Here is a 21,910-nt window from a genome sequence, read left to right as displayed (position 1 = left end):
CATTTTTGACAATGGTCCAAGCCCGCGTTCGGCCGTCCTGCTTTAGGTTTTCGGTGATTTCCCTAAATCGCTTCAGGTAAATGCCGGGATGGTCCCTTTGAAAGGGCACGGCCGACTTCCTTCCCCGTCCTCCCCTAACCCGATGGGAGCGATGGCCTCGCTGTTTGGTCCCCTTCCCCGAATCAACCAACCAACCAACCTACCTTACGTTATATCTCCTTATTCCTCCGTGTACTCATTCCTCGCACTTACGCCATTAGCTTGAAACGGGCGTTAGTTGTGCGTTCTCTATTTCATTGCTAGACAGCCTAATAAAAGCCGGGCAAGTTGGGCTGGTACATGACAAAAAAACCAGGACATGTCTGACTAAAACTGGACACCTGGCTACCCTGCCCATAACGCTCGGGTAGCATTCATCTCACGCTAGGTGAGGAGAACCCTACGTCAGAGTGACGTAACACTACGTCATCGTGACGTAAATAACCTAAATCGACTACATGAGTGCGTATATCGATCTTTGCGGTTGTACCGATAACGTCGAAGCTAAATGTAAATACATGTGTACAACCGAAGTGACAAGGAGTTATCTGTTACGCTCATCCCAGTTGTATTAATTATTAAGCTATAATCCCAACAATTTGGGATGGTATTATGTGTTTCAGGAACACAATGAATGTCTGAACGAAAGAACCATAACGAAAGTAAAAAAAAAAAGCTTTTAGTCAATTTAAAAAAAAAATCGATGAACCGTGCATAAATCGTGTGGATAGAAACGTGAAATAATTAATTATTAAGCTGCAATCCAAAGAATGTGGAATGTGATTGTGTGTTTCATGAACATAACGAATATCTGAATGAAGGTATCATAACCATAACGAAAGTGTCAAGGTATATTCTAGTCCGATTAATCGTGCATAAATCATGTGGATAAAAACGTGAAATAGGGAGAAGTTAAAGTGTTTCGTATTTTTATAAAAGCCAATGGATTGTACATAATTCATGTGGGCAGAAACGTTAAACTGAGAAACTGAAGTTCGAAGTAATTCCGAATGTTGCTGGAAATATTAAACCATCTAGTTCCATTTAATTTTGCCTTCATGTTGTAAATCAACTAAGAACAATGAACAGTGCAGATTCAAGACGCACACAACAGTCGATGTATGCAGAACGCACACAACAGTCGATAGGACAACTCGTGAAACTCGTGATGACGCGTGCTCACCTAGCGTGAAATGAATGCTACCCGTAACGCTCCATCGGGACCGAGGGTCTCTCGGAAAATATCACTGAACAACTTCCGACTTCCAGAATGAGATTTTCACTCTGCAGCGGAGTGTGCGCTGATATGAAACTTCCTGGCAGATTAAAACTGTGTGCCCGACCGAGACTCGAACTCGGGATCTTTGCCTTTCGCGGGCAAGTGCTCTACCATCTGAGCTACCGAAGCACGACTCACGCCCGCTACTCACAGTTTTACTTCTGCCAGTACCTCGTCTCCTGCCTCCCAAACTTTACAGAAGCTCTCCTGCGAACCTGCAGAACTAGCACTCCTGAAAGAAAGAATATTGCGGAGACATGACTTAGCCACAGCCTGGGGGATGTTTCCAGAATGAGATTTTCACTCTGCAGCGGAGTGTGCGCTGATATGAAACTTCCTGGCAGATTAAAACTGTAGGAGAGCTTCTGTAAAGTTTGGAAGGCAGGAGACGAGGTACTGGCAGAAGTAAAGCTGTGAGTACCGGGCGTGAGTCGTGCTTCGGTAGCTCAAATGGTAGAGCACTTGCCCGCGAAAGGCACACAGTTTTAATCTGCCAGGAAGTTTCAACTTCCGAATTTCTGTCGATGGAGATCTGAGCACCGATGCTAAAGACTGAGTGCTACAGATAAGAATAGCGGGGGCGTTACCTGTTGGAGTTGCCTTCGCAGCCGCTCCAGATGAAGGGCTGGCAGCGGCGGGCGGTGGCGTTCCAGAAGAAGCTGTGGAAGAGCCCGCGGCAGCGGCCGGGCGCCGCCTCCAGGCTGCAGTCAGGCCGGCCGGCCGGCTGTGGCCGGGGCTCCGCGCGCGCCTCCGCCTCCACTGCCAAACACACAACACCATATCTCAGCGCACGGTTGAAATGGTTCTGAGCACTACGGGACTTAACATCTGTGGTCATCAGTCCCCCAGAACAGAACTACTTAAACCTAACTAACCTAAGGACATCACACACATCCATGCCCGAGGCAGGATTCGAACCTCCGACCGTAGCGGTCACGCGGTTCCAGACTGAAGCGCCTAGAACCGCACGGCCACTCCGGCCGGCTCAACGCACGGGCTCGCTGTTGTTTCCCCTGTGCCATCAGATACAGCTAAACAGGGAACATGTCCGATAGCGTCGTGTCTTGTCTCTATAAGAGAGCGTGCCGAAAAGTAATGTCTCCCATTTTTTTTTGTTTTTAAATAAAGCAAACATTATTAAAATTCTACATCTCTAATCTTCATGTCTACACATTTGTTTCTCAACGTAGTCACCCTGGCGACGAATACATTTCTCCCAACGAGAGACCAGATAGAGTCCCAGAAACGAGGGCGTTCTAAAAAGTAATACCATCGAACTTTTTATTCTGTTCTCGATATCGATTGACGTATTACATGTCATACATATTACTCGGTCGACTTTCCTTCTTCACTGACGCAAGTTGCAACCCTCTGCCGCTAGAGGGCTCCGAATTGTAACGTGCAACATGTCGGTGTGTAACGTAACTGTGTCGTTGCGGGAGAAACATTGTGCTATAATCCCTCAGAAAATTCAAAACACGAATTCGAAACGTTCATCCACATATGGAACACCCTATGCTTCAGCATGACAATACCAGACCACACACAAGCGCTGCGACATCTGTAACAGTGCGACAGCTCGAGTTTATGGTCATCGATCATTCACCATACGGTACCGACTTGGCCCCGTCCGATTTTCATCTGTGTCCAAAACTTAAAGAACACCGACGAGGACCTCATTTGATAGAGATGAAGCTATACAAGCATAAGTGAGGTCGTGGTTCCGTCAACAATGTCAAACATGTGGAGGCTGGCCGTGTGGCATCGCCCGCTCTGCCTGTGAGTGGACATGTGGCCGCTCCTTCAGCAAGGTCCGAGCAGGCACACGGGGGGAGGGGTTTATTGGTTATTGGGAGCTCCAACGTTAGGCGGGTGATGGAGCCCCTTAAGGAAATAGCGGAAAGGTCGTGGAAGAAGGCCAGTGTTCACTCTGTCTGCATGCTGGGGGGTCTCATCCGAGATGTGGGAGGAGGCCCTGCCGGCGGCGATAGAGAGCACTGGGTGCACCCGACTGCAAATTTTTGCTCATGTCGGCACCAATGACTCCTGCCGTCTGGGTTCAGAGATCATCCTCAGTTCGTACAGGCGGTTGGCGGAATTGGTGAAGGCGGAAAGCCTCGCTCGCGGGGTGGAATCTGAGCTAACTATTTGTAGTATCGTTCCCAGAACCGATCGTGGTCCTCTGGTTTGGAGCCGAGTAGAAGGCTTAAACCAGAGGCTCAGATGATTCTGCGGAGATCTGGGATGCAAATTTCTCGACCTCCGCTATCGGGTGGAGAAATGTAGGGTCCCCCTGAATAGGTCAGGCGTGCACTACACGCAGGAAGCGGCTACAAGGGTAGCGGAGTACGTGTGGAGTGCACATTTGGGTTTCTTATGTTAGAGAATTCCCTCGCTAGGCCCGACAAGACGCCTCCTGAGACGGGGCAAGGTAGGAGTAGGCAAAGTGCAACAGGGAATAACAATATTAATGTGCTAATAGTAAACTGCAGGAGCGTCTACAGAAAGGTCCCAGAACTGCTCTCATTAATAAACTGTCCCAATGCCCACATAGTACTAGGGACAGAAAGTTAGCTGAAACCAGACGTAAACAGTAATGAAATCCTAAACTCAGGATGGACAATGAAGGGGGAGGCGTGTTTATAACGATAAGAAGTGCAATAGTATCGAAGGAAATTGACGGAGATCCGAAATGTGAAATAATTTGGGTGAAGGTGACGGTTAAAGCAGGCTCAGACATGGTAATTGGATGTCTCTATAGGCCCCCTGGCTCAGCAACTGTTGTGGCCGAGCACCTGAAGGATAATTTGGAAAATATTTCGAGTAGATTTCCCCAACATGTTATAGTTCTGGGTGGAGATTTTAATTTGCCGGATATAGACTGGGAGACTCAAACGTTCATAACGGGTGGCAGAGACAAAGAATCCAGTGAAATTTTTTTAAGTGCTTTATCTGAAAACTACCTTGAGCAGTTAAACAGAGAACCGACTCGAGGCGATAACATATTAGACCTTCTGGTGACAAACAGACCCGAACTATTTGAAACAGTTAACGCAGAACAGGGAATCAGCGATCATAAAGCGGTTACTGCATCGATGGTTTCAGCCGTAAATAGAAATATTAAAAAAGGTAGGAAGATTTTTCTGTTTAGCAAAAGCGACAAAAAGCAGATTTCAGAGTACCTGACGGCTCAACACAAAAGTTTTGTCTCAAGTACAGGTAGTGTTGAGCATCAGTGGACAAAGTTCAAAACCATCGTACAATATGCGTTAGATGAGTATGTGCCAAGCAAGATCGTAAGAGATGGAAAAGAGCCACCGTGGTACAACCATCAAGTTAGAAAACTGCTGCGGAAGCAAAGAGAACTTCACAGCAAACATAAACATACCCAAAGCCTTGCAGACAAACAAAAATTACGCGAAGCGAAATGTAGTGTGGGGAGGGCTATGCGAGAGGCGTTCAATGAATTCGAAAGTAAAGTTCTATGTACTGACTTGGCAGAAATTCCTAAGAAATTTTGGTCTTATGTCAAAGCGGTAGGTGGATCAAAACAAAATGTCCAGACACTCTGTGACCAAAATGGTACTGAAACAGAGGATGACAGACTAAAGGCCGAAATACTAAATGTCTTTTTCCAAAGCTGTTTCACAGAGGAAGACTGCACTGTAGTTCCTTCTCTAGATTGTCGCACAGATGACAAAATGGTAGATATCGAAATAGACGACAGAGGGATAGAGAAGCAATAAAAATCGCTCAAAAGAGGAAAGGCCGCTGCACCTGATGGGATACCAGTTCGATTTTACACACAGTACGCGAAGGAACTTGCCCCCCTTCTTGCAGCTGAGTACCGTAGGTCTCTAGAAGAGCGTAGCGTTCCAAAGGACTGGAAAACTGCACAGGTCATCTCCGTTTTCAAGAAGGGACGTCAAACAGATGTGCAGAACTATACACCCATATCTCTAACGTCGATCAGTTGTAGAATTTTGAAACACGTATTATGTTCGAGTATAATGACTTTTCTGGAGACTAGAAATCTACTCTGCAGGAATCAGCATGGGTTTCGAAAAAGACGGTCGTGTGAAACCCAGCTCGCGCTATTCGTCCACAAGACTCAGAGGGCCATAGACACGGGTTCACAGGTAGTTGCCGTGTTTCTTGACTTCCGCAAGGCGTTCGATACAGTTCCCCACAATCGTTTAATGAACGAAGTAAGAGCATATGGACTATCAGACCAATTGTGTGATTGGATTGAAGAGTTCCTAGATAACAGAACGCAACATGTCATTCTCAATGGAGAGAAGTCTTCCGAAGTAAGAGTGATTTCAGGTGTGCCGCAGGGGAGTGTCGTAGGACCGTTGCTATTCACAATATACATAATTGACCTTGTGGATGACATCGGAAGTTCACTGAGGCTTTTTGCGGACGATGAAAGTTGTACTGAAAAAATGCTTGTACTGAAATGCAGGAGGATCGCCGGCCGCGGTGGTCTAGCGGTTCTAGGCGCGCAGTCCGGAACCGCGCGACTGCTACGGTCGCAGGTTCGAATCCTGCCTCGGGCATGGATGTGTGTGATGTCCTTAGGTTAGTTAGGTTTAAGTAGTTCTAAGTTCTAGGGGACTGATGACCACAGATGTTAAGTCCCATAGTGCTCAGAGCCATTTCTTTTTGCAGGAGGATCTGCAGCGAATTGACGCATGGTGCAGGGAATGGCAATTGAATCTCAATGTAGACAAGTGTAATGTGCTGCGAATACATAGAAAGAAAGATCGCGTATCATTTAGCTACAATATAGCAGGTCAGCAACTGGAAGCAGTTAATGCCATAAATTATCTGGGAGTACGCATTAGGAGTGATTTAAAATGGAATGATCATATAAAGTTGATCGTCGGTAAAGCAGGTGCCAGACTGAGATTCATTGGAAGAATCCTAAGGAAATGCAATCGGAAAAGAAAGGAAGTAGGTTACAGTACGCTTGTTCGCCCGGTGCTTGAATACTGCTCAGCAGTGTGGGATCCGTACCAGATAGGGTTGATAGAAGAGATAGAGAAGATCCAACGGAGAGCAGCGCGCTTCGTTACAGGATCATTTAGTAATCGCGAAAGCGTTACGGAGATGATAGATGATGGACAATGGAAGACTCTGCAGGAGAGACGCTCAGTAGCTCGGTACGGGCTTTTGTTGAAGTTTCGAGAACATACCTTCACCGAAGAGTCTAGCAGTATATTGCTCTCTCCTACGTATATCTCGCGAAGTGACCATGAAGATAAAATCAGAGAGATTAGAGCCCACACAGAGGCATACCGACAATCCTTCTTTCCACGAACAGTACGAGACTGGAATAGAAGGGAGAACCGATAGAGGTACTCAAGGTACCCTCCGCCACACACCGTCAGGTGGCTTGCTGAGTATGGATGTAGATGTAGATGTAGAAAAATGGTGCAGTGATGGTATTAACAAACTAGTCTCTCGTTGGAGAAGCGTGCCCGTCACCAGCGTGACTATGTTGAGAAATGAATACGTACGGCTGGGCGTTGTGGCCGAGCGGTTCTAGGCACTTCAGTCCGGAACCACGCGCCTGCTACGGTCGCAGGTTCGAATCCTGCCTCGGACATGGATGTGTGTGATGTCCTTAGGTTAGTTAGGTTTACGTAGTTCTAAGTCTAGGGGACTGATGACCTCAGATGTTAAGTCCCATATGCTTAGAGCAATTTGGACCATTTTTGAATACGTAGATATGAGGAATAAATATGTAGTTCTTAATAAAGTTAATAATAAATTAATCCTTATCGAAGATAGAATCTGTTTTATTTAAAAATCTTTAAGAGTTTCCACATTAAAAATTCGGAGGCATTACTTTCCAGAATGCCTTCATATGTTCCATTGGGTTCAGATCAGGTGAATTTGGTGGCCAAAACATGAGTTCACCATCATTCTCCTGAAACCACGGTAGAATAATTGTGGCTTTGTGATGTGGACAGTTATCCTACTGGAAGATGCCGTAGCCGTCAGGGAAGATATCAAACATAAATGGATGCAGGTGGTCCATAATAATGTTCACTTAGCCCACGACCGCACCTTAGATTACTACGACAGGTCCCATGGAAGCCCGCCAACTTTCTTCCAGGGCACGGCGTATGTTTCGAGCAGCCTTCTTCCTGGACGACAGTGTATCTGGACACGACCGTCAATCTGGTGTACCAAGAAACTTGATTCATATCACCAGGCGACACGTTTCCAGTGATTCACGGTTCAGTCTCGATGCCCACTGCAGCCGTAACTGATGGTGTCGTTAGGTCAACATAGGACCACGTATGGTTCGCCTGCTGCAGATCCCCATGTTCAATAATGTTCACTGAACAGTGTGGTCTGAAACACTTGTGCCTGCGCCATCACAGCACTCTATTATCAGGTCTTCCAAAGATCACCGCCTATCTTGCATTACAGAGTGGGGATGCTTCCAACCTCCATGTTCAGTGATGTCCAACACCCCATCTCCTATTTGTGGTTTCACTGTTCTTCAAACAATCACCACATATGGTTACAAAATAGCACGTAAGCAGTTGACCAATTTCACCTAGACATAAGAACCTACCCTCTGTAAAATGTAAATGTCGTGTGGCTAGGGCCTCCCGCCGGGTAGACCGTTCGCCGGGTGCAAGTCTTCCGATTTGACGCCACTTCGGAGACTTGCGCGTCGATGGGGATGAAATGATAATGATTACCACAAAACAACACCCAGTCCCTGAGCGGAGAAAATCTCCGACCCAGCTGGGAATCGAACCCGGGCCCTTAGGATTGACAGTCTGTCGCACTGACAACTCAGCTACCAAGAGCGGACTACCCGTTGTTAAAGTCGCTAATGTCAGTGAATTTCCCAATATGATGGCAGTATCGTCGCTAGAATTGTTCACCATTCGTCTTTGCTCCGTTTATATACTTTTCTTACAGTGTCATTTGCGCACAGTGTCATCAAGTGGCATTCAGTCTCAAGACAGGCAGTTGCCATAATTTTTTGGCTCATCAGTGTATGTAACAAAGACTGGTTACGTTTTTCAGCATGGACGGCAGTCGTTTATCGGTAAACTGGAAAATACGAAACACAAGAAGTGAAGACAGATAATGGGGCGATCGGGAGAGATCGTCAAGTAATGATACAATTGCAATAGAGTATTCAGAGTTGTGATATCGTCCAAAGATCGTGGGGCCACACAGAAGTCGGCACATCGATACCACAGTCATTAGCGATATCTCGCTGCAGTCCTCAGTGACTAATGGGACAGATTGAAGAAGACACACCCTCTCTCTCAGTACAGCAGCGCCCTTGCACAGAGGTCAATATAAAGTCGGGGATGGAAACACTCCATCATCCCAGTTTGTGACATCAGCTGAACAAGTCAACATCATCGAGTAGGACGAAGGATTTATTCAAGTCTTAGATGGAAATGTACTTCTGTAAATGTCGAACATGGCACTTCAAGAGAAGACTTTGTTAATTAGTAGTGCATCAAGTGATGCTTGAATAGTCAATGACAGTTGTAAATTATCAAGCACTCCTGTGGCAAGGGATTATATCAAGCTAAGTAAATCTTTTTATCAGTCAAAATAAAGTGAACTAATATTTAATATGTTGTAGTTCACATCAGAAAACAATCAAAGAACCCACAGTTATGGCCAGAGGATTGTAGTTTCATACGGTCATAACAAATGGTGCCAAGAACTGGGACTTAACTTGCTCTTCTTTCGTTGCCCTGTGTGCGAGTTGTGCACGTTTTTCTGGCTGTTGCTCTGTTTTTGTTCTGTTGTGTTAATGAACGTCCTACTACATTTCACCATGTCTGAGCCGCCAAAGGAAATGTCTCTAACCGACAGCACAGCTTCGGGCGCAGCAGAAACGCCTACTGCTCACTGTTAGCCGATTGATGTGTTTACTGAACAAGCAAGCAGCACCGCCGTCGGTAGATGCTCCTAAATTTTTCCCAAACCACAGCAAAGACAAAGAATGGTCACACAAAATGGTGCAATTACAGGTACACTTCGCCGCCTACAAACTATCAGGTATGGCGTGCTGTGCTTACTTTTTGTCCACCGTTGGTCCCAATGTGTATCACCTCTACGTCAAATTATGTGTCGCAACTGTTCTTCAGAAAGTCAAGTACGACAGTCTTGTGAAACTGTTGCATGATCACTTTGATAGTCAGATCCATGTAGCAGCTGCATGGTTTAATTTTTTTTCTTCTGAAGCAGTAACCTGCTCAGTCTGTCAAACAGTAGATAGAAAAACTCTGAGTCTCACTAGGCATTGCACGTTTAAGTGAGCATGTGGAAATAACTATAATGAAGTCATGTTATGTGACTCTATCGAACAGAATGTATCTGGTACACACATTCCTGCTTCAATTCTAAGCCGGCCGCTGTGGCCGAGCGGTTCTAGGCGCTTCAGTCTGGAACCGCGCGACCGATACGGTCGCAGGTTCGAATCCTGCCTCTGGCATGGATGTGTGTGATGTCCTTAGGTTTGATAGGTTTAAGTAGTTCTAAGTTCTAAGGGACTGATGAAAAAAATGGTTCAAATGGCTTTGAGCACTATGGGACTTAACATCTAGGGTCACCAGTCCGCTAGAACTTAGAACTACTTAAAGCTAACTAACCTAAGGACACCACACACATCCGTGCCCGACGCATGATTCGAACCTGCGACCGTAGCGGTCGCACAGTTCCAGACTGAAGCGCCTAGAACAGCTAGAGGGGACTGATGACCTCAGCTGTTAAGTCCCATAGTTCTCAGAGCCATTTGCAGTTCTAAAACTGCCAAACCTTGATTTAAAAACAGTTCTAGCTAGATATAGAGCAATCTCAAACAATTTATGACGCAGCAGAAGTTGACTTTGAGGCTTCATGGATTTCAGTTGTTTGTAGTGCACCAGGCACTCAGTCTCATATACAGAACAGTGTTCAAGTCATTAAGAATAGAGCTCAGAGAAACAATAAGAACAGTGGAAGGAAAAATTTTCAGTCTCATTGCACACGGTGTGTGTTACAACACTCATGGAGAAAATCATGTCCCCAGCGCTTTTTTAAACATGATAGGAAAGATTCTACTTGTCGTAGCGCATTCATTCAATGTGGTTGGGAGCAAGCAAGGCCAAGACAACAGCTACCGTAGTGGAGCGCATGGTGACTTCAGCTACGCTGTCAACGGGTGCATACAGAACGGGCCACGCCATTCACTCAGGCCGCGAGCCGAAGCAGCACTTCCGCGTTGTGGAAATCTCCTACTGCAGTGCACCAGGTGATAAACAAACTTTATGTTCATTTCAAGTGGAAAATTTAAAGAACACACTGGTGCTTATGTTTTCCTGACAAATAAAGACACTTATGACACAATCACTAGCCCACGACTACAGCAGCCTACCTCTATTCTTTCTGCCTATTATAGACAAGAGATTCCAATTCTTGGCGTGTGAAGTTAGCCAGTAACTTTTCAGGGTGTAACAAAGTGTGTTTTACATCATGTATAGTGCAAACATTTTTGGGTTACATTTATCTGACCTGTTCAGTTTGTGCATTGAGAACAATGTGTTACAAATCAGTGTTTCTGTGCCTCACGCTGACATTTCTGCCTTTTTTAGTAAGTACAAGGAAGTATTTGCACCAGGCATAGGACGTGCTAAAGACTTTTAAGCGCACGTTACACGATTTTTTCGCGTACGACCTATCTCCCACGCAATACGTTGGCCAATTGCTCAGGAACTGCAAAGGTGACAAGATCGTACGACCTGACCCCAACGCAATATGTTGGCCAAGTGCTCAGGAATTGCAAAGATGACAAGATAATGGGGTTTTCCAACGCGTTTCTGCAAGTCAATGAGCATCACCCTTGGTCATTCTGCAGAAGCTTTCAGGTGGGAAACGTTTGTGTGCGGACTTTAAGACAACGGTAAACCTATAAACAACAGTGAATTCTTTCCGTCTTCTACGTCCGGAGGAATTGATGGGCAGACTGAGACAGAGCAAATACTTTTCGAAAACTGATTTGCGAGAGGCGTAAGTACAATTACCGCTGGATGAATAGTCCATGCAACACATCGTACTAAATACTCTCTTAGGTTTGTGCCAGTTTCAAAGACTTCTGTTTGGAAGTGCTTCAGGCCTTGCAATTTGTCAACAGTCCCTGGAACAATTAACTGCAAAAGTACCTTCTTGTACAAACTATTTATACGATATTGTCGTCACGGGTTATAGACCTGCTAAACATTTAGTAAATTTAGTTTCAAGTTCTTTCTGCTGGTTGCTTAATCTGCAACAAGGAAAAGCGCTCCTTCTTCAAAAATGGTTCAAATGGCTCTGAGCACTATGGGACTCAACTGATGTGGTCATCAGTCCCCTACAACTTAGAACTACTTAAACCTAACTAACCTAAGGACATCACATACACCCATGCCCGAGGCAGGATTCGTACCTGCGACCGTAGCAACAGCGCGGCTCCGGACTGGAGCGCCTAGAACCGCACGGCCACCGCGGCCGGCGCTCCTTCTTCCAGGAAGAACTGAACTGTTTGGGTGACGTAATAAATGCTCAGGGTATACATCCTACTACTTCGCACTTGGCTGCTATTAAAGATCTGTCGGTGTCCCACAACATTAAGGAGCTCCAAACAGACATGGGGAAGCTTACCTATTGTATCAAATTTATTGCTAATGCTGTGCAAATTGCTGTTCCGCTTAACCGGCTACACTGGAAAAATGTTCGTTTTGAATTGTCCAAAGAATGTCAGAATGCATTTCAACACATGAAAGACGCATTGTCAAGTCGTATATGTTTGATTCAATTTGACCCAGCTAAGCCTATCATGTTAGCTGTGAATGCATCTGTTTATAGGATCAGGGCAGTGGTCTCCCATAAGATTGGTTCTTCTGAGAGACCTATTGTTTCTGCCTTAAAAATGCTCAACAAAGCGCAGTGTAACTACAGTCAGCTATAAAAGTGGCTCTCTCCATTATCTACGGTGTTACTAAATTCCACCAGTATTGGAAAGTCCGAAGTTCTATTTGGTGACAAATCATCGGCCTTTGACGGCTTTGTTCAGGACTGTGAATCCTGTACCACCTCGGAAAAATTGCAAAGTTGAGCTCTGACATTGTCCAGTTATCAATATGAGTTGTTGTCAGGCCCACAGCCCAACATTCGAACTCTGACATGTTGTCTTGGTTGTCGGTAGGTGCCGACACAGCGTTTGGTTCGTTTGAGGAATCACGTTTCAAATCGATTCTCAGGATTTTGAAACTCTTCAAACTTTTCCTTTTGATTTGCGGCGTATTGCCACTACCACAGCTTCTGACGCAGTTTTGCAGGTCGTTTTGCGATGAGTGCGCCATGGCTGGCTACGCTGTTTCGAAGAAATTCCCTAGCCAGGGGCGCGTCGCTACTTCTTGCATCGTCACGCGCTTTCCACGTGATCAGGAATTCTGCTGTTGCACACAGAAAACGACGATGCGCGTGCTGTGGTTCCTCGATCCCCACAGCGGGAAGTCTTGTCTTTATTACAGAAAGGTCATTGGGCGTAGTTCGCACAAAGCAACTCGCCCGTTGTCATTGTACTTGGACGCCCAGACTGAACACATGACCGCTCGTAGCAAAGTTTGAGCGGAAAATCAGTCAGTTCCGCCGCAACGCATTTTCTGAGTGGCCACGTCCGTGGCAACGCATTCATATTGATTTCGCGGTGCATTCTGGAACACACGATGGTTGTTATTAATTGGTAGAAGCTTACAGTAAGTTTCCTTTCGTTGTCTCAATAACACCCACCACTACTGCAAGTACGATATCCGATTTGGCTTCTATTTTTCGTCTTGAAGGTCTTCTAGAGGTCATTATCTCTGATAATGGATCACAATTCACGTCAACTGATTTCCAATACTTTTGTACGGCCAATGGCGTGCGCTATGTGACCACTGCTCCTTTCCACCCACAGTCATACGGTGAGGCTGAACGGTTCGTTCGGACATTCAAAAGTCACCCGGAGAAACTCCGTTCCTTTCTATACACGGGTATAGTATGTAGTATGTAGTATGTAGTATGTAGTATACAGAGAAGTTGCAGCATTAGAAAATTGTAGCGAAATGCAGGAAGATCTGCAGCGGATAGGCACTTGGTGCAGGGAGTGGCAACTGACCCTTAACATAGACAAATGTAATGTATTGCGAATACATAGAAAGAAGGATCCTTTATTGTATGATTATATGATAGCGGAACAAACACTGGTAGCAGTTACTTCTGTAAAATATCTGGGAGTATGCGTGCGAAACGGTTTGAAGTGGAATGATCATATAAAATTAATTGTTGGTAAGGCGGGTACCAGGTTGAGATTCATTGGGAGAGTCCTCAGAAAATGTAGTCCATCAACAAAGGAGGTGGCTTACAAAACACTCGTTCGACCTATACTTGAGTATTGCTCATCAGTGTGGGATCCGTACCAGATCGGGTTGACGGGGGAGATAGAGAAGATCCAAAGAAGAGCGGCGCGTTTCGTCACAGGGTTATTTGGTAACCGTGATAGCGTTACGGAGATGTTTAACAAACTCAAGTGGCAGACCCTGCAAGAGAGGCGCTCTGCATCGCGGTGTAGCTTGCTCGCCAGGTTTCGAGAGGGTGCGTTTCTGGATGAGGTATCGAATATATTGCTTCCCCCTACTTATACCTCCCGAGGAGATCACGAATGTAAAATTAGAGAGATTAGAGCGCGCACAGAGGCTTTCAGACAGTCGTTCTTCCCGCGAACCATACGCGACTGGAACAGGAAAGGGAGATAATGACAGTGGCACGTAAAGTGCCCTCCGCCACACACCGTTGGGTGGCTTGCGGAGTATAAATATAGATGTAGATGTAGATGAACAGGCAATGAAAATTTTTCTATCCTGCTACCGCTCCTTCCCGCGTGACGGGAAGTCGCCGGCAGAATTGTTACACGGTAGAAGGCACCGCACCCTGTTGCATCTTCTGCTGCCGCTGCGGAAACAATTATTTGTTTCGCAACGTCGGACAAAGCTGCAGGATGAAGTGTTATACCAAGTCTTTGGAAAAAAACAGTAGAGCAACCGGACGCGCATCTTACGTCGTGCACGGTTCTACCCGGCTACTGCGGCGCCACCAAAACCAGCTGCGCCGCTCGAACAAGTTTGTCAGTGAATCTGCCGCAGAATGGTTGTCCACAGAGCAGCACGTCGCTGAGTCCTCACGTGCAGTCGCAGCCGTCTCTCCGCTAGTCGCGGTGGGCACCTCCCACTGTGGTGCCTAGCGTAGCCACCCATGGCACACACATCGCAAAACAACCTGCAAAATTGCGTCAGAAGCTGTGGTACGAGGCCTACGAGAAAGACATTCCGCGGCGCGTACGTCACGAAGGTAGTCCTGCGCTCGCTCGTTCGCTCGCTCAAATCAGCAGACAAACTACGTTTCTACACCTGCTAACTCGTAAATAGGCGTGTCCGTACAAACGAAAACTAAATCTTCTACTGGAATCCGCTATTATGGCGTACAGTAAAATCATGCTAAAATGATTATCAGTTGCATTAGGCACCACTTCCAGCATGTAATGAGTACTGTTAAGCAGAAGGGACTAAATTCTATAAACAAGCCGTCATACAATTTATATCGAGTATTGATCTGAAAATAAATTTTGCTGTAGTACTGTTAATCAGTGAGACTTCATAATAACAGATTCCAGAGGCAGATGCAATTCTCTTTAGCACTTACACGCCCAGCTGCGAGTTAACAGCTTTAGAAACGCATTTTGCCTGCTGAGCTGAGCGAGCGAGTTCAGGACTACCTTCGTGACGTACGCGCCGCGGCCTGTCTTTCTCGTGGGCCTCGCTATGGTAGTGGCAATACGCCGCAAATCAAAGGGAAAATTTTGAAGAGTTTCAAAATCCTGAGAATCGATTTGAAAACATGATTCCCCACAGGAACAAAACGCTGTGTCGGCACCGACCGACAACCAGGACAACATGTCAGAGTTCGAATGTTGGGCTGTGGGCCCGACAACAACTCATATTGATAATTAGACAATGTCAGAACTCAACGTTGCAATTTTTCCGAGGTGGTAGAGGCTTCACAGTCTTGAACAAAGCAGTCAAAGGCCGATGATCTGTCACCAAATAGGACTTCCGACTTTCCAATACTCCATCGCCGTCAGCCTGGTCCAGATGATCCTCTTACCGTCCAGTCGACCACAGCGTCTGCGTTTCTAGATGCGTACATGCACCCTTCGACTGGTTTTACGGCCGGTGTTTCAGGTCGGCCGCGCTGTGAATACCGAGCAGCAGCTACCCTCCCCACCACACCATCTCCGTCCGCATTCAGTAATCCCCCCTCCACCCGCCGCCGTCACGTGCGTAGGCCCTACACGACTACGGTGCAGAGGAATGTGGTATCGTACAAATATCGCGGCGTCACTCCAGAGCCAGTAACACACTTCATACCACAGACATTAGCCATGTCTCGCTGCAATCCGCAACGACAAATGGGAGTCACTGAAGAAGATACGTCCTGTCTCTCAGTCAACAGCACCCTCGCACGGAGGTCAATATAGAGCTGAGTGTGGAAGTCCTCCGCCCTAGTTCGTGGCCCAAAATGGTTCAAATGGCTCTGAGCACTATGGGACTTAACATCTGAGGTCACCAGTCCCCTAGAACTTAGCACTACTTAAACCTAACTAACTTAATGACATCACACACATCCATGCCCGAGGCAGGATTCGATCCTGCGACCGTAGCGGTCGCGCGGTTCCAGACTGAAGCGCCTAGAATCGCTCGGCCACAGCGGCCGGCTTGTGGCCCCAGCTGAAGCAGTCATCATCATCGAGTAGGACCAAAGAGTTATTCAAGTCTCAGAGGGAAATGTACTTCAAGAGAATACTTTGTTGATTAGTGCATCAAGTGATGCTTTAGTAGTCAATGACAGGTGTAAATTATCAAGCACTCCTGCGGCAAAGAATATACACTACTGGCCATTAAAATTGCTACACCACGAAGATGACGTGCTACAGACGCGAAATTTAACCGACGGGAACAAGATGCTGTGGTATGCAAATGATTAGCTTTTCAGAGCATTCACACAAGGTTGGCGCCGGTGGCGACACCTACAACGTGCTGACATGTGGGAAGTTTCCAACCGATTTCTCATACACAAACAGCAGTTGATAGGCGCTGCCTGGTGAAACGTTGAGTGATGCCTCGTGTAAGGAAGAGAAATGCCTACCATCAGGTTTCCGACTTCGATAAAGGTCGGATTCTAGCCTATCGCGATTGCGGTTTATCGTATCGTGACATTGCTGCTCGCGTTGGTCGAGATCCAATGACTGTTAGCAGAATATGGAATCGGTGGGTTCAGGAGGGTAATACGGAACGCCGTGCTGGATCCCAACGGCCTCGTATCACTAGCAGTCGATATGACAGGCATCTTATCCGCATGGCTGTAACGGGTCGTGTAGCCACGTCTCGATCCCTGAGTCAACAGATGGGGACGTTTGCAAGACAACAACCATCTGCACCAACAGTTCGACGACGTTTGGAGCAGCATGGACTATCAGCTCGGAGACCATGGCTGCGGTTACCCTTGACGCTGCATCACAGACAGAAGCGCCTGCGATGGTGTACTCAACGACGAACCTGGGTGCACGAATGGCAAAACGTCATTTTTTCGGATGAATCCAGGTTCTGTTTACAGCATCATGATGGTCGCATCCGTGTTTGGCGACATCGCGGTGAACGCACATTGGAAGCGCGTATTCGTCATCGCCATACTGGCGTATTACCCGGCGTGATGGTATGGGGTGCCATTGGTTACACGTCTCGGTCACCTCTTGTACCGTTGACGGCACTTTGAACAGTGGACGGTACATTTCAGATGTGTTACGACCCGTGGCTCTACCCTTCATTCGATCCCTGCGAAACCCTTTTAATGTCAGCAGGATAATGCACGACAGCATGTCCCAGGTCCTGTATGGGCCTTTCTGAATACAGAAAATGTTCGACTGCTGCCCTGGCCAGCACATTCTCCAGATCTCTCACCAACTGAAAATGTCTGGTCAATGGTGACCGAGCAACTGGCTCGTCACAATATGCCAGTCACTACCCTTGGTAACTGTGGTATCGTGTTGAAGCTGCATGGGCAGCTGTACCTGTACACGCCATCCAAGCTCTGTTTGACTCAATGCCCTGGCGTATCAAGGCCGTTATTACGGCCAGAGGTGGTTGTCCTTGGTACTGATATCTCAGGATCTATGCACACAAATTGTGTGATAATTTAATCATATGTCAGTTCTAGTATAATATATTTGTCCAATGAATATCCGTTAATCATCTGCATTTCTTTTTGGTGTAGCAATTTTAATTGCCAGTAGTGTATCAAGTTATGTAAATCTTTTTATCAATCATGTAATAAAGTGAACTAATATTTCATATGCTGTGGTTCAGATGAGCCACCTCCCAGAGCATTCAAAGAATCCACAATTATATCCAGAAGGCCGAGGTTTCACCTGGCCATAACAAGAGTTGCCTGAATGGCATCATGGATGACCTCGCGCTTGGTGGCAATCATAATTTCCACATATCATCGTTATTACTGATAAACCAATCGAGGCTAGCGAGGAATAAGATGATGATAATGACTGCTCATCACAAACCGAAAACCTTCCATAAGGCTTCAGCGTTCAGGTGAACATCTACAGATATGACACCTGAACTACAGGGTCATGCTGATTATATCGATTATGGAAGCTCTTGTTTTAGTGAGGCTGTTCCCCTCTGGTCCTATTTCAGACTTCTAATTCCGAGAGAGTGATTCTCTATTTTCCTAACCAGCATGTTCTGACGAGACCACTCAGCGATGTTTTTGCCTCCAGTTTCACCTTGCCGGTGTATCCTGCACGCGAAGGCAATCTTTTATCACAGAATGACCTCACTTTGATGGAAACAGTTATCTTGTCAATAATTTGTGACTCATTAATGTCATTGTGTATCGACTCGCTAAAATCAGGTAAAATACTTCTATAGGGCCTAGCCTACCTATAGAAGTTCAAAAAAAATGGCTCTGAGCACTATGGGACTTAACATCTATGGTTATCAGTCCCCTAGAACTTAGAACTACTTAAACCTAACTAACCTAAGGACAGCACGCAACACCCAATCATCACGAGGCAGAGAAAATCCCTGACCCCGCCGGGAATCGAAGCCGGGAACCCGGGCGTGGGAAGCGAGAACGCTACCGCACGACGACGAGCTGCGGACTATAGAAGTTCTTTATAAGATTAACATTTATCGGTTGCCCTCAACGCACACATAAAACTAACATTCAAATTTTCGGCACTTATGGTGAAGGAATGTGCGTCTCGCGGTATAATAGTAGGGGCTCCGCAAAACAAACCAGCGTCAAAGCACGCAGTGGTTGCCATGAGCCGAACTTGGTTATAAATAGAGCAGCGACACCAGCATACTTCAAAGTCTCGTTGGAGTCCACGCAGCGAGTGTGCATAATAAGACAACTCGCAGCACATGAAGACGACTAGTTGGTAGCTCATCAAATTATCGTGTGGAAAAATGGAAACAACAACTCGGTTCAAGAGTCGAAAGCACGTCATTTCAAAAACCTAACCCTGCTGTTACATTATAGTCATAAGACCCGGAAAGGAGTTTTTTCTTACACAGTGTTTTATATTTAAACCCTAGTGCTCGAAAATTAATGACTTTGCTTTCCTATGCATTCTACAAAGGTAAAGGTTTAAACAGAAAAAAAGGTTTCCTTACTCTTCTTATAGCTTAAATTATTACACTTGTGTCCCTTGGGTCTATGTGAACTGCGTGTTTGAAAAATAATAACATGCACAAATACCAGTAATAAAACTTCGAATGAATTTCGGTTGTCGAATAACTATTCAGAATAAAGTAGTAACGACACTACAGTTAAATATTTTGTACTCGGCAAGCTACCGTACGGTGAGTGGCAGAGGTACATTGTGTTAACACTCTCATTAACACTCTCATTACTTCCCATCTCCCCCCCCCCCATCCCACTCCCTTCTAATGCCACTGAGAGAGGTGGCGCAGTGGTCAGCACACTGGACTCGCATTTGGGAGAACCATGGTTCAAATCCCCGTCCTGCCATCCTGATTTAGGGTTTCCGTGGCATTCTCACGATTACGAATCAAACTATTGACGAATACAGTAGCTTTTCTTCGAATCTTTTCTAGCTCTTCCACTAATTCAACTTACAAGGGAAACGCGTGACCTTCGAACGCTCAGAACCGCAGGAAAATATCTTTAGAATATAAACTGCTCATACCGAAGACAGTGGTATGAGCCATTCGCATTAATAACTGCGCGTCTTACCACGAGAGACATCTGAATAATCACCTATTCAAGGCTTAAGCGAGGAACTTTGGTAATTCCAAGAAACAAAATGTCGATAAAACAGAACCATAGCACACGGAAGACAACAAAACATCGCCCACCTTTTGAAGTGTACTTCTTTAGGTTCAAATGGCTCTGAGCACTATGGGACTCAACTGCTGAGGTCATTAGTCCCCTAGAACTTAGAACTAGTTAAACCTAACTAACCTAAGGACATCACAAACGTCCATGCCCGAGGCAGGATTCGAAACTGCGACCGTAGCGGTCTTGCGGTTCCAGACTGCAGCGCCTTTAACCGCACGGCCACTTCGGCCGGCTGTACTTCTTTAGGCAGTACCTTCTTTAGACAATACAAGCTCCACATGAGAAGGATCGTTGATTTTGTAAGACTACAAAGTGAAAAACCACAAGTGAAGTTACACAATCATCATTTCATCATCAGACTTCACTATGTGCTATACAATCAAATTTCTGCACCAAACTTATAGTCTATGTTAAAATATCCTTGTCAAATGCCAGGTAATGACAATGACATACCAACGCCATCGTTTTGAAATGTAATTAGTATTGGGTTTGACATTGGACTGTTGTTGAATTGGAAAAAAGGCTTTCCTCGGATCTGTATACTGTGCTGTTCCACTTTGCTTTGACCACTTCACCGCAATCCCACACCTGCACGTTGAAGACTGAGTAACTGTGCAACACTGTCAGTTCAGTAGAAAAAGTTTGTCTTACCGACACTGTAATTATTTTAAGCAGAGAGAAATGTAGCAATAGGTCACTACATTGAAATATGTGCGATTATGGTCCTATTATATCGATTTTTTTTTTTTTTTTTTTTTTTGCGAAAGTTCCTCTCAAGGACGTTGAATAGGTGATCACTGAAAAGTCTCTCGTGCTAAGTCGCGCAGTTTTGCATACAAATGGCTCATACCATTGTTTTTGGGATGAGCAGTTTACACTGTGAGCACATTTTCCTACAGTTCTGAGAGTTCGGGGTTACGCAATTCCCTTGTCAGTAGGAGTCCGAAACCGAAGCGCAATTCTGAAGAAATTTTTGGAACAATCATCCTGTAATCGACCTATTTCAAGCGTGAACAACATTTCCTCGGTATTATTCCAATAAATTTATGTCTGGCGTCTACCTTCCTCATCATTAGATTCATGTGATAGTTCCATCAGAAATCGCTGCCACCGGCCGCAGTGGCCGAGCGGTTCTAGGCGCTTCAGTCCGGAACCGCACGACTGCTACGGTCGCAGGTTCGAATCCTGCCTCGGGCATGGATGTATGTGATGTCCTTAGGTTAGTTAGGTTTAAGTAGTTCTAAGATCTAGGAGACTGATGACCTCAGATGTTAAGTCCCATAGTGCTCAGAGCCATTTGAACCATTTTGAAATCGTTTCGGACAGAAACTCCCAGATACTTGACGTTTATCAATGGTTCCAGCAACTGATTGCCGATCACGTAGTCAAATGAAATCTGATTCCTTCGTCTATTTATGCGCATTACATTGCATCTGTTTATAGCTCCTAATCTATGTACCAGGCGCTGATCATCTGCAAGTCTCTGGGCATTTTGTAACAAATTTCGAATCATGTCGACATCCTATACACAACCGCATCGTTTGGAAACAGCCTCAGGGGACTGCTGACGGTACCCGAGAGGTCGTTCACATAAAGGGTGGTCAGAAACAGTCTGAAACGTTTGTAGGGGTGTTGCAGGGAAGGTTGTGCTGAGAAATAATCGTAAAGGAAGGAATTCGATACTTTGCTCCCTTTCCGAGGTAATTAGCATTGAAATTAGGCAATCGGACCGTTTCGCCCGCAAATTCAAGTGGCCCGCCAGAGACGGTGTCGCCAAACGCGTTCTGATACAAAATTTGGACATGGGACGGTAGTAAGGATCGAACCCGGCTCGAAAGCTGAGCAGTCTCGCGCTCTATCATCTATGCTATGAGAACAACTGACACTAGTTGTATCTGGCAAGCCGCTTGAATTTGTGCTCGCAACGGCTTATTGGGCTAACTCCAATGTTTGTTTACTCGGAAACGACGCAATGCATCGAATTTTTTTCTTAAGAATTATTTCTCACCATAGCCTACCCTGCAACACCATTACAAGCTTTTCAGACTGTTTCTGACCACCCTGTATATCGTAAATAGCAGCGACCCCAACGTACCGCCTTGA

At 45.9% G+C, this 21,910-nt stretch overlaps 1 protein-coding gene across 1 annotated transcript in view; it reads right to left on the bottom strand.

The window, feature by feature from the left end:
* LOC126183713 (kunitz-type serine protease inhibitor dendrotoxin E-like) overlaps positions 1 to 21,910 on the bottom strand; it is a 51,641-nt gene that overhangs the window by 28,379 nt on the left and 1,352 nt on the right. The window contains exon 2 of the mRNA XM_049925900.1: positions 1,906 to 2,077. Coding sequence (XP_049781857.1) covers positions 1,906 to 2,077 — 172 coding nt within the window. The remainder of the gene's footprint in view (positions 1 to 1,905; positions 2,078 to 21,910) is intronic.

This window comes from Schistocerca cancellata, chromosome 4, assembly GCF_023864275.1.
Source record: "Schistocerca cancellata isolate TAMUIC-IGC-003103 chromosome 4, iqSchCanc2.1, whole genome shotgun sequence".
NCBI lineage: Eukaryota > Metazoa > Arthropoda > Insecta > Orthoptera > Acrididae > Schistocerca > Schistocerca cancellata.
Note: the sequence above shows the minus strand (reverse complement) of the source record. Positions and strands in the feature narration are given on the sequence as shown.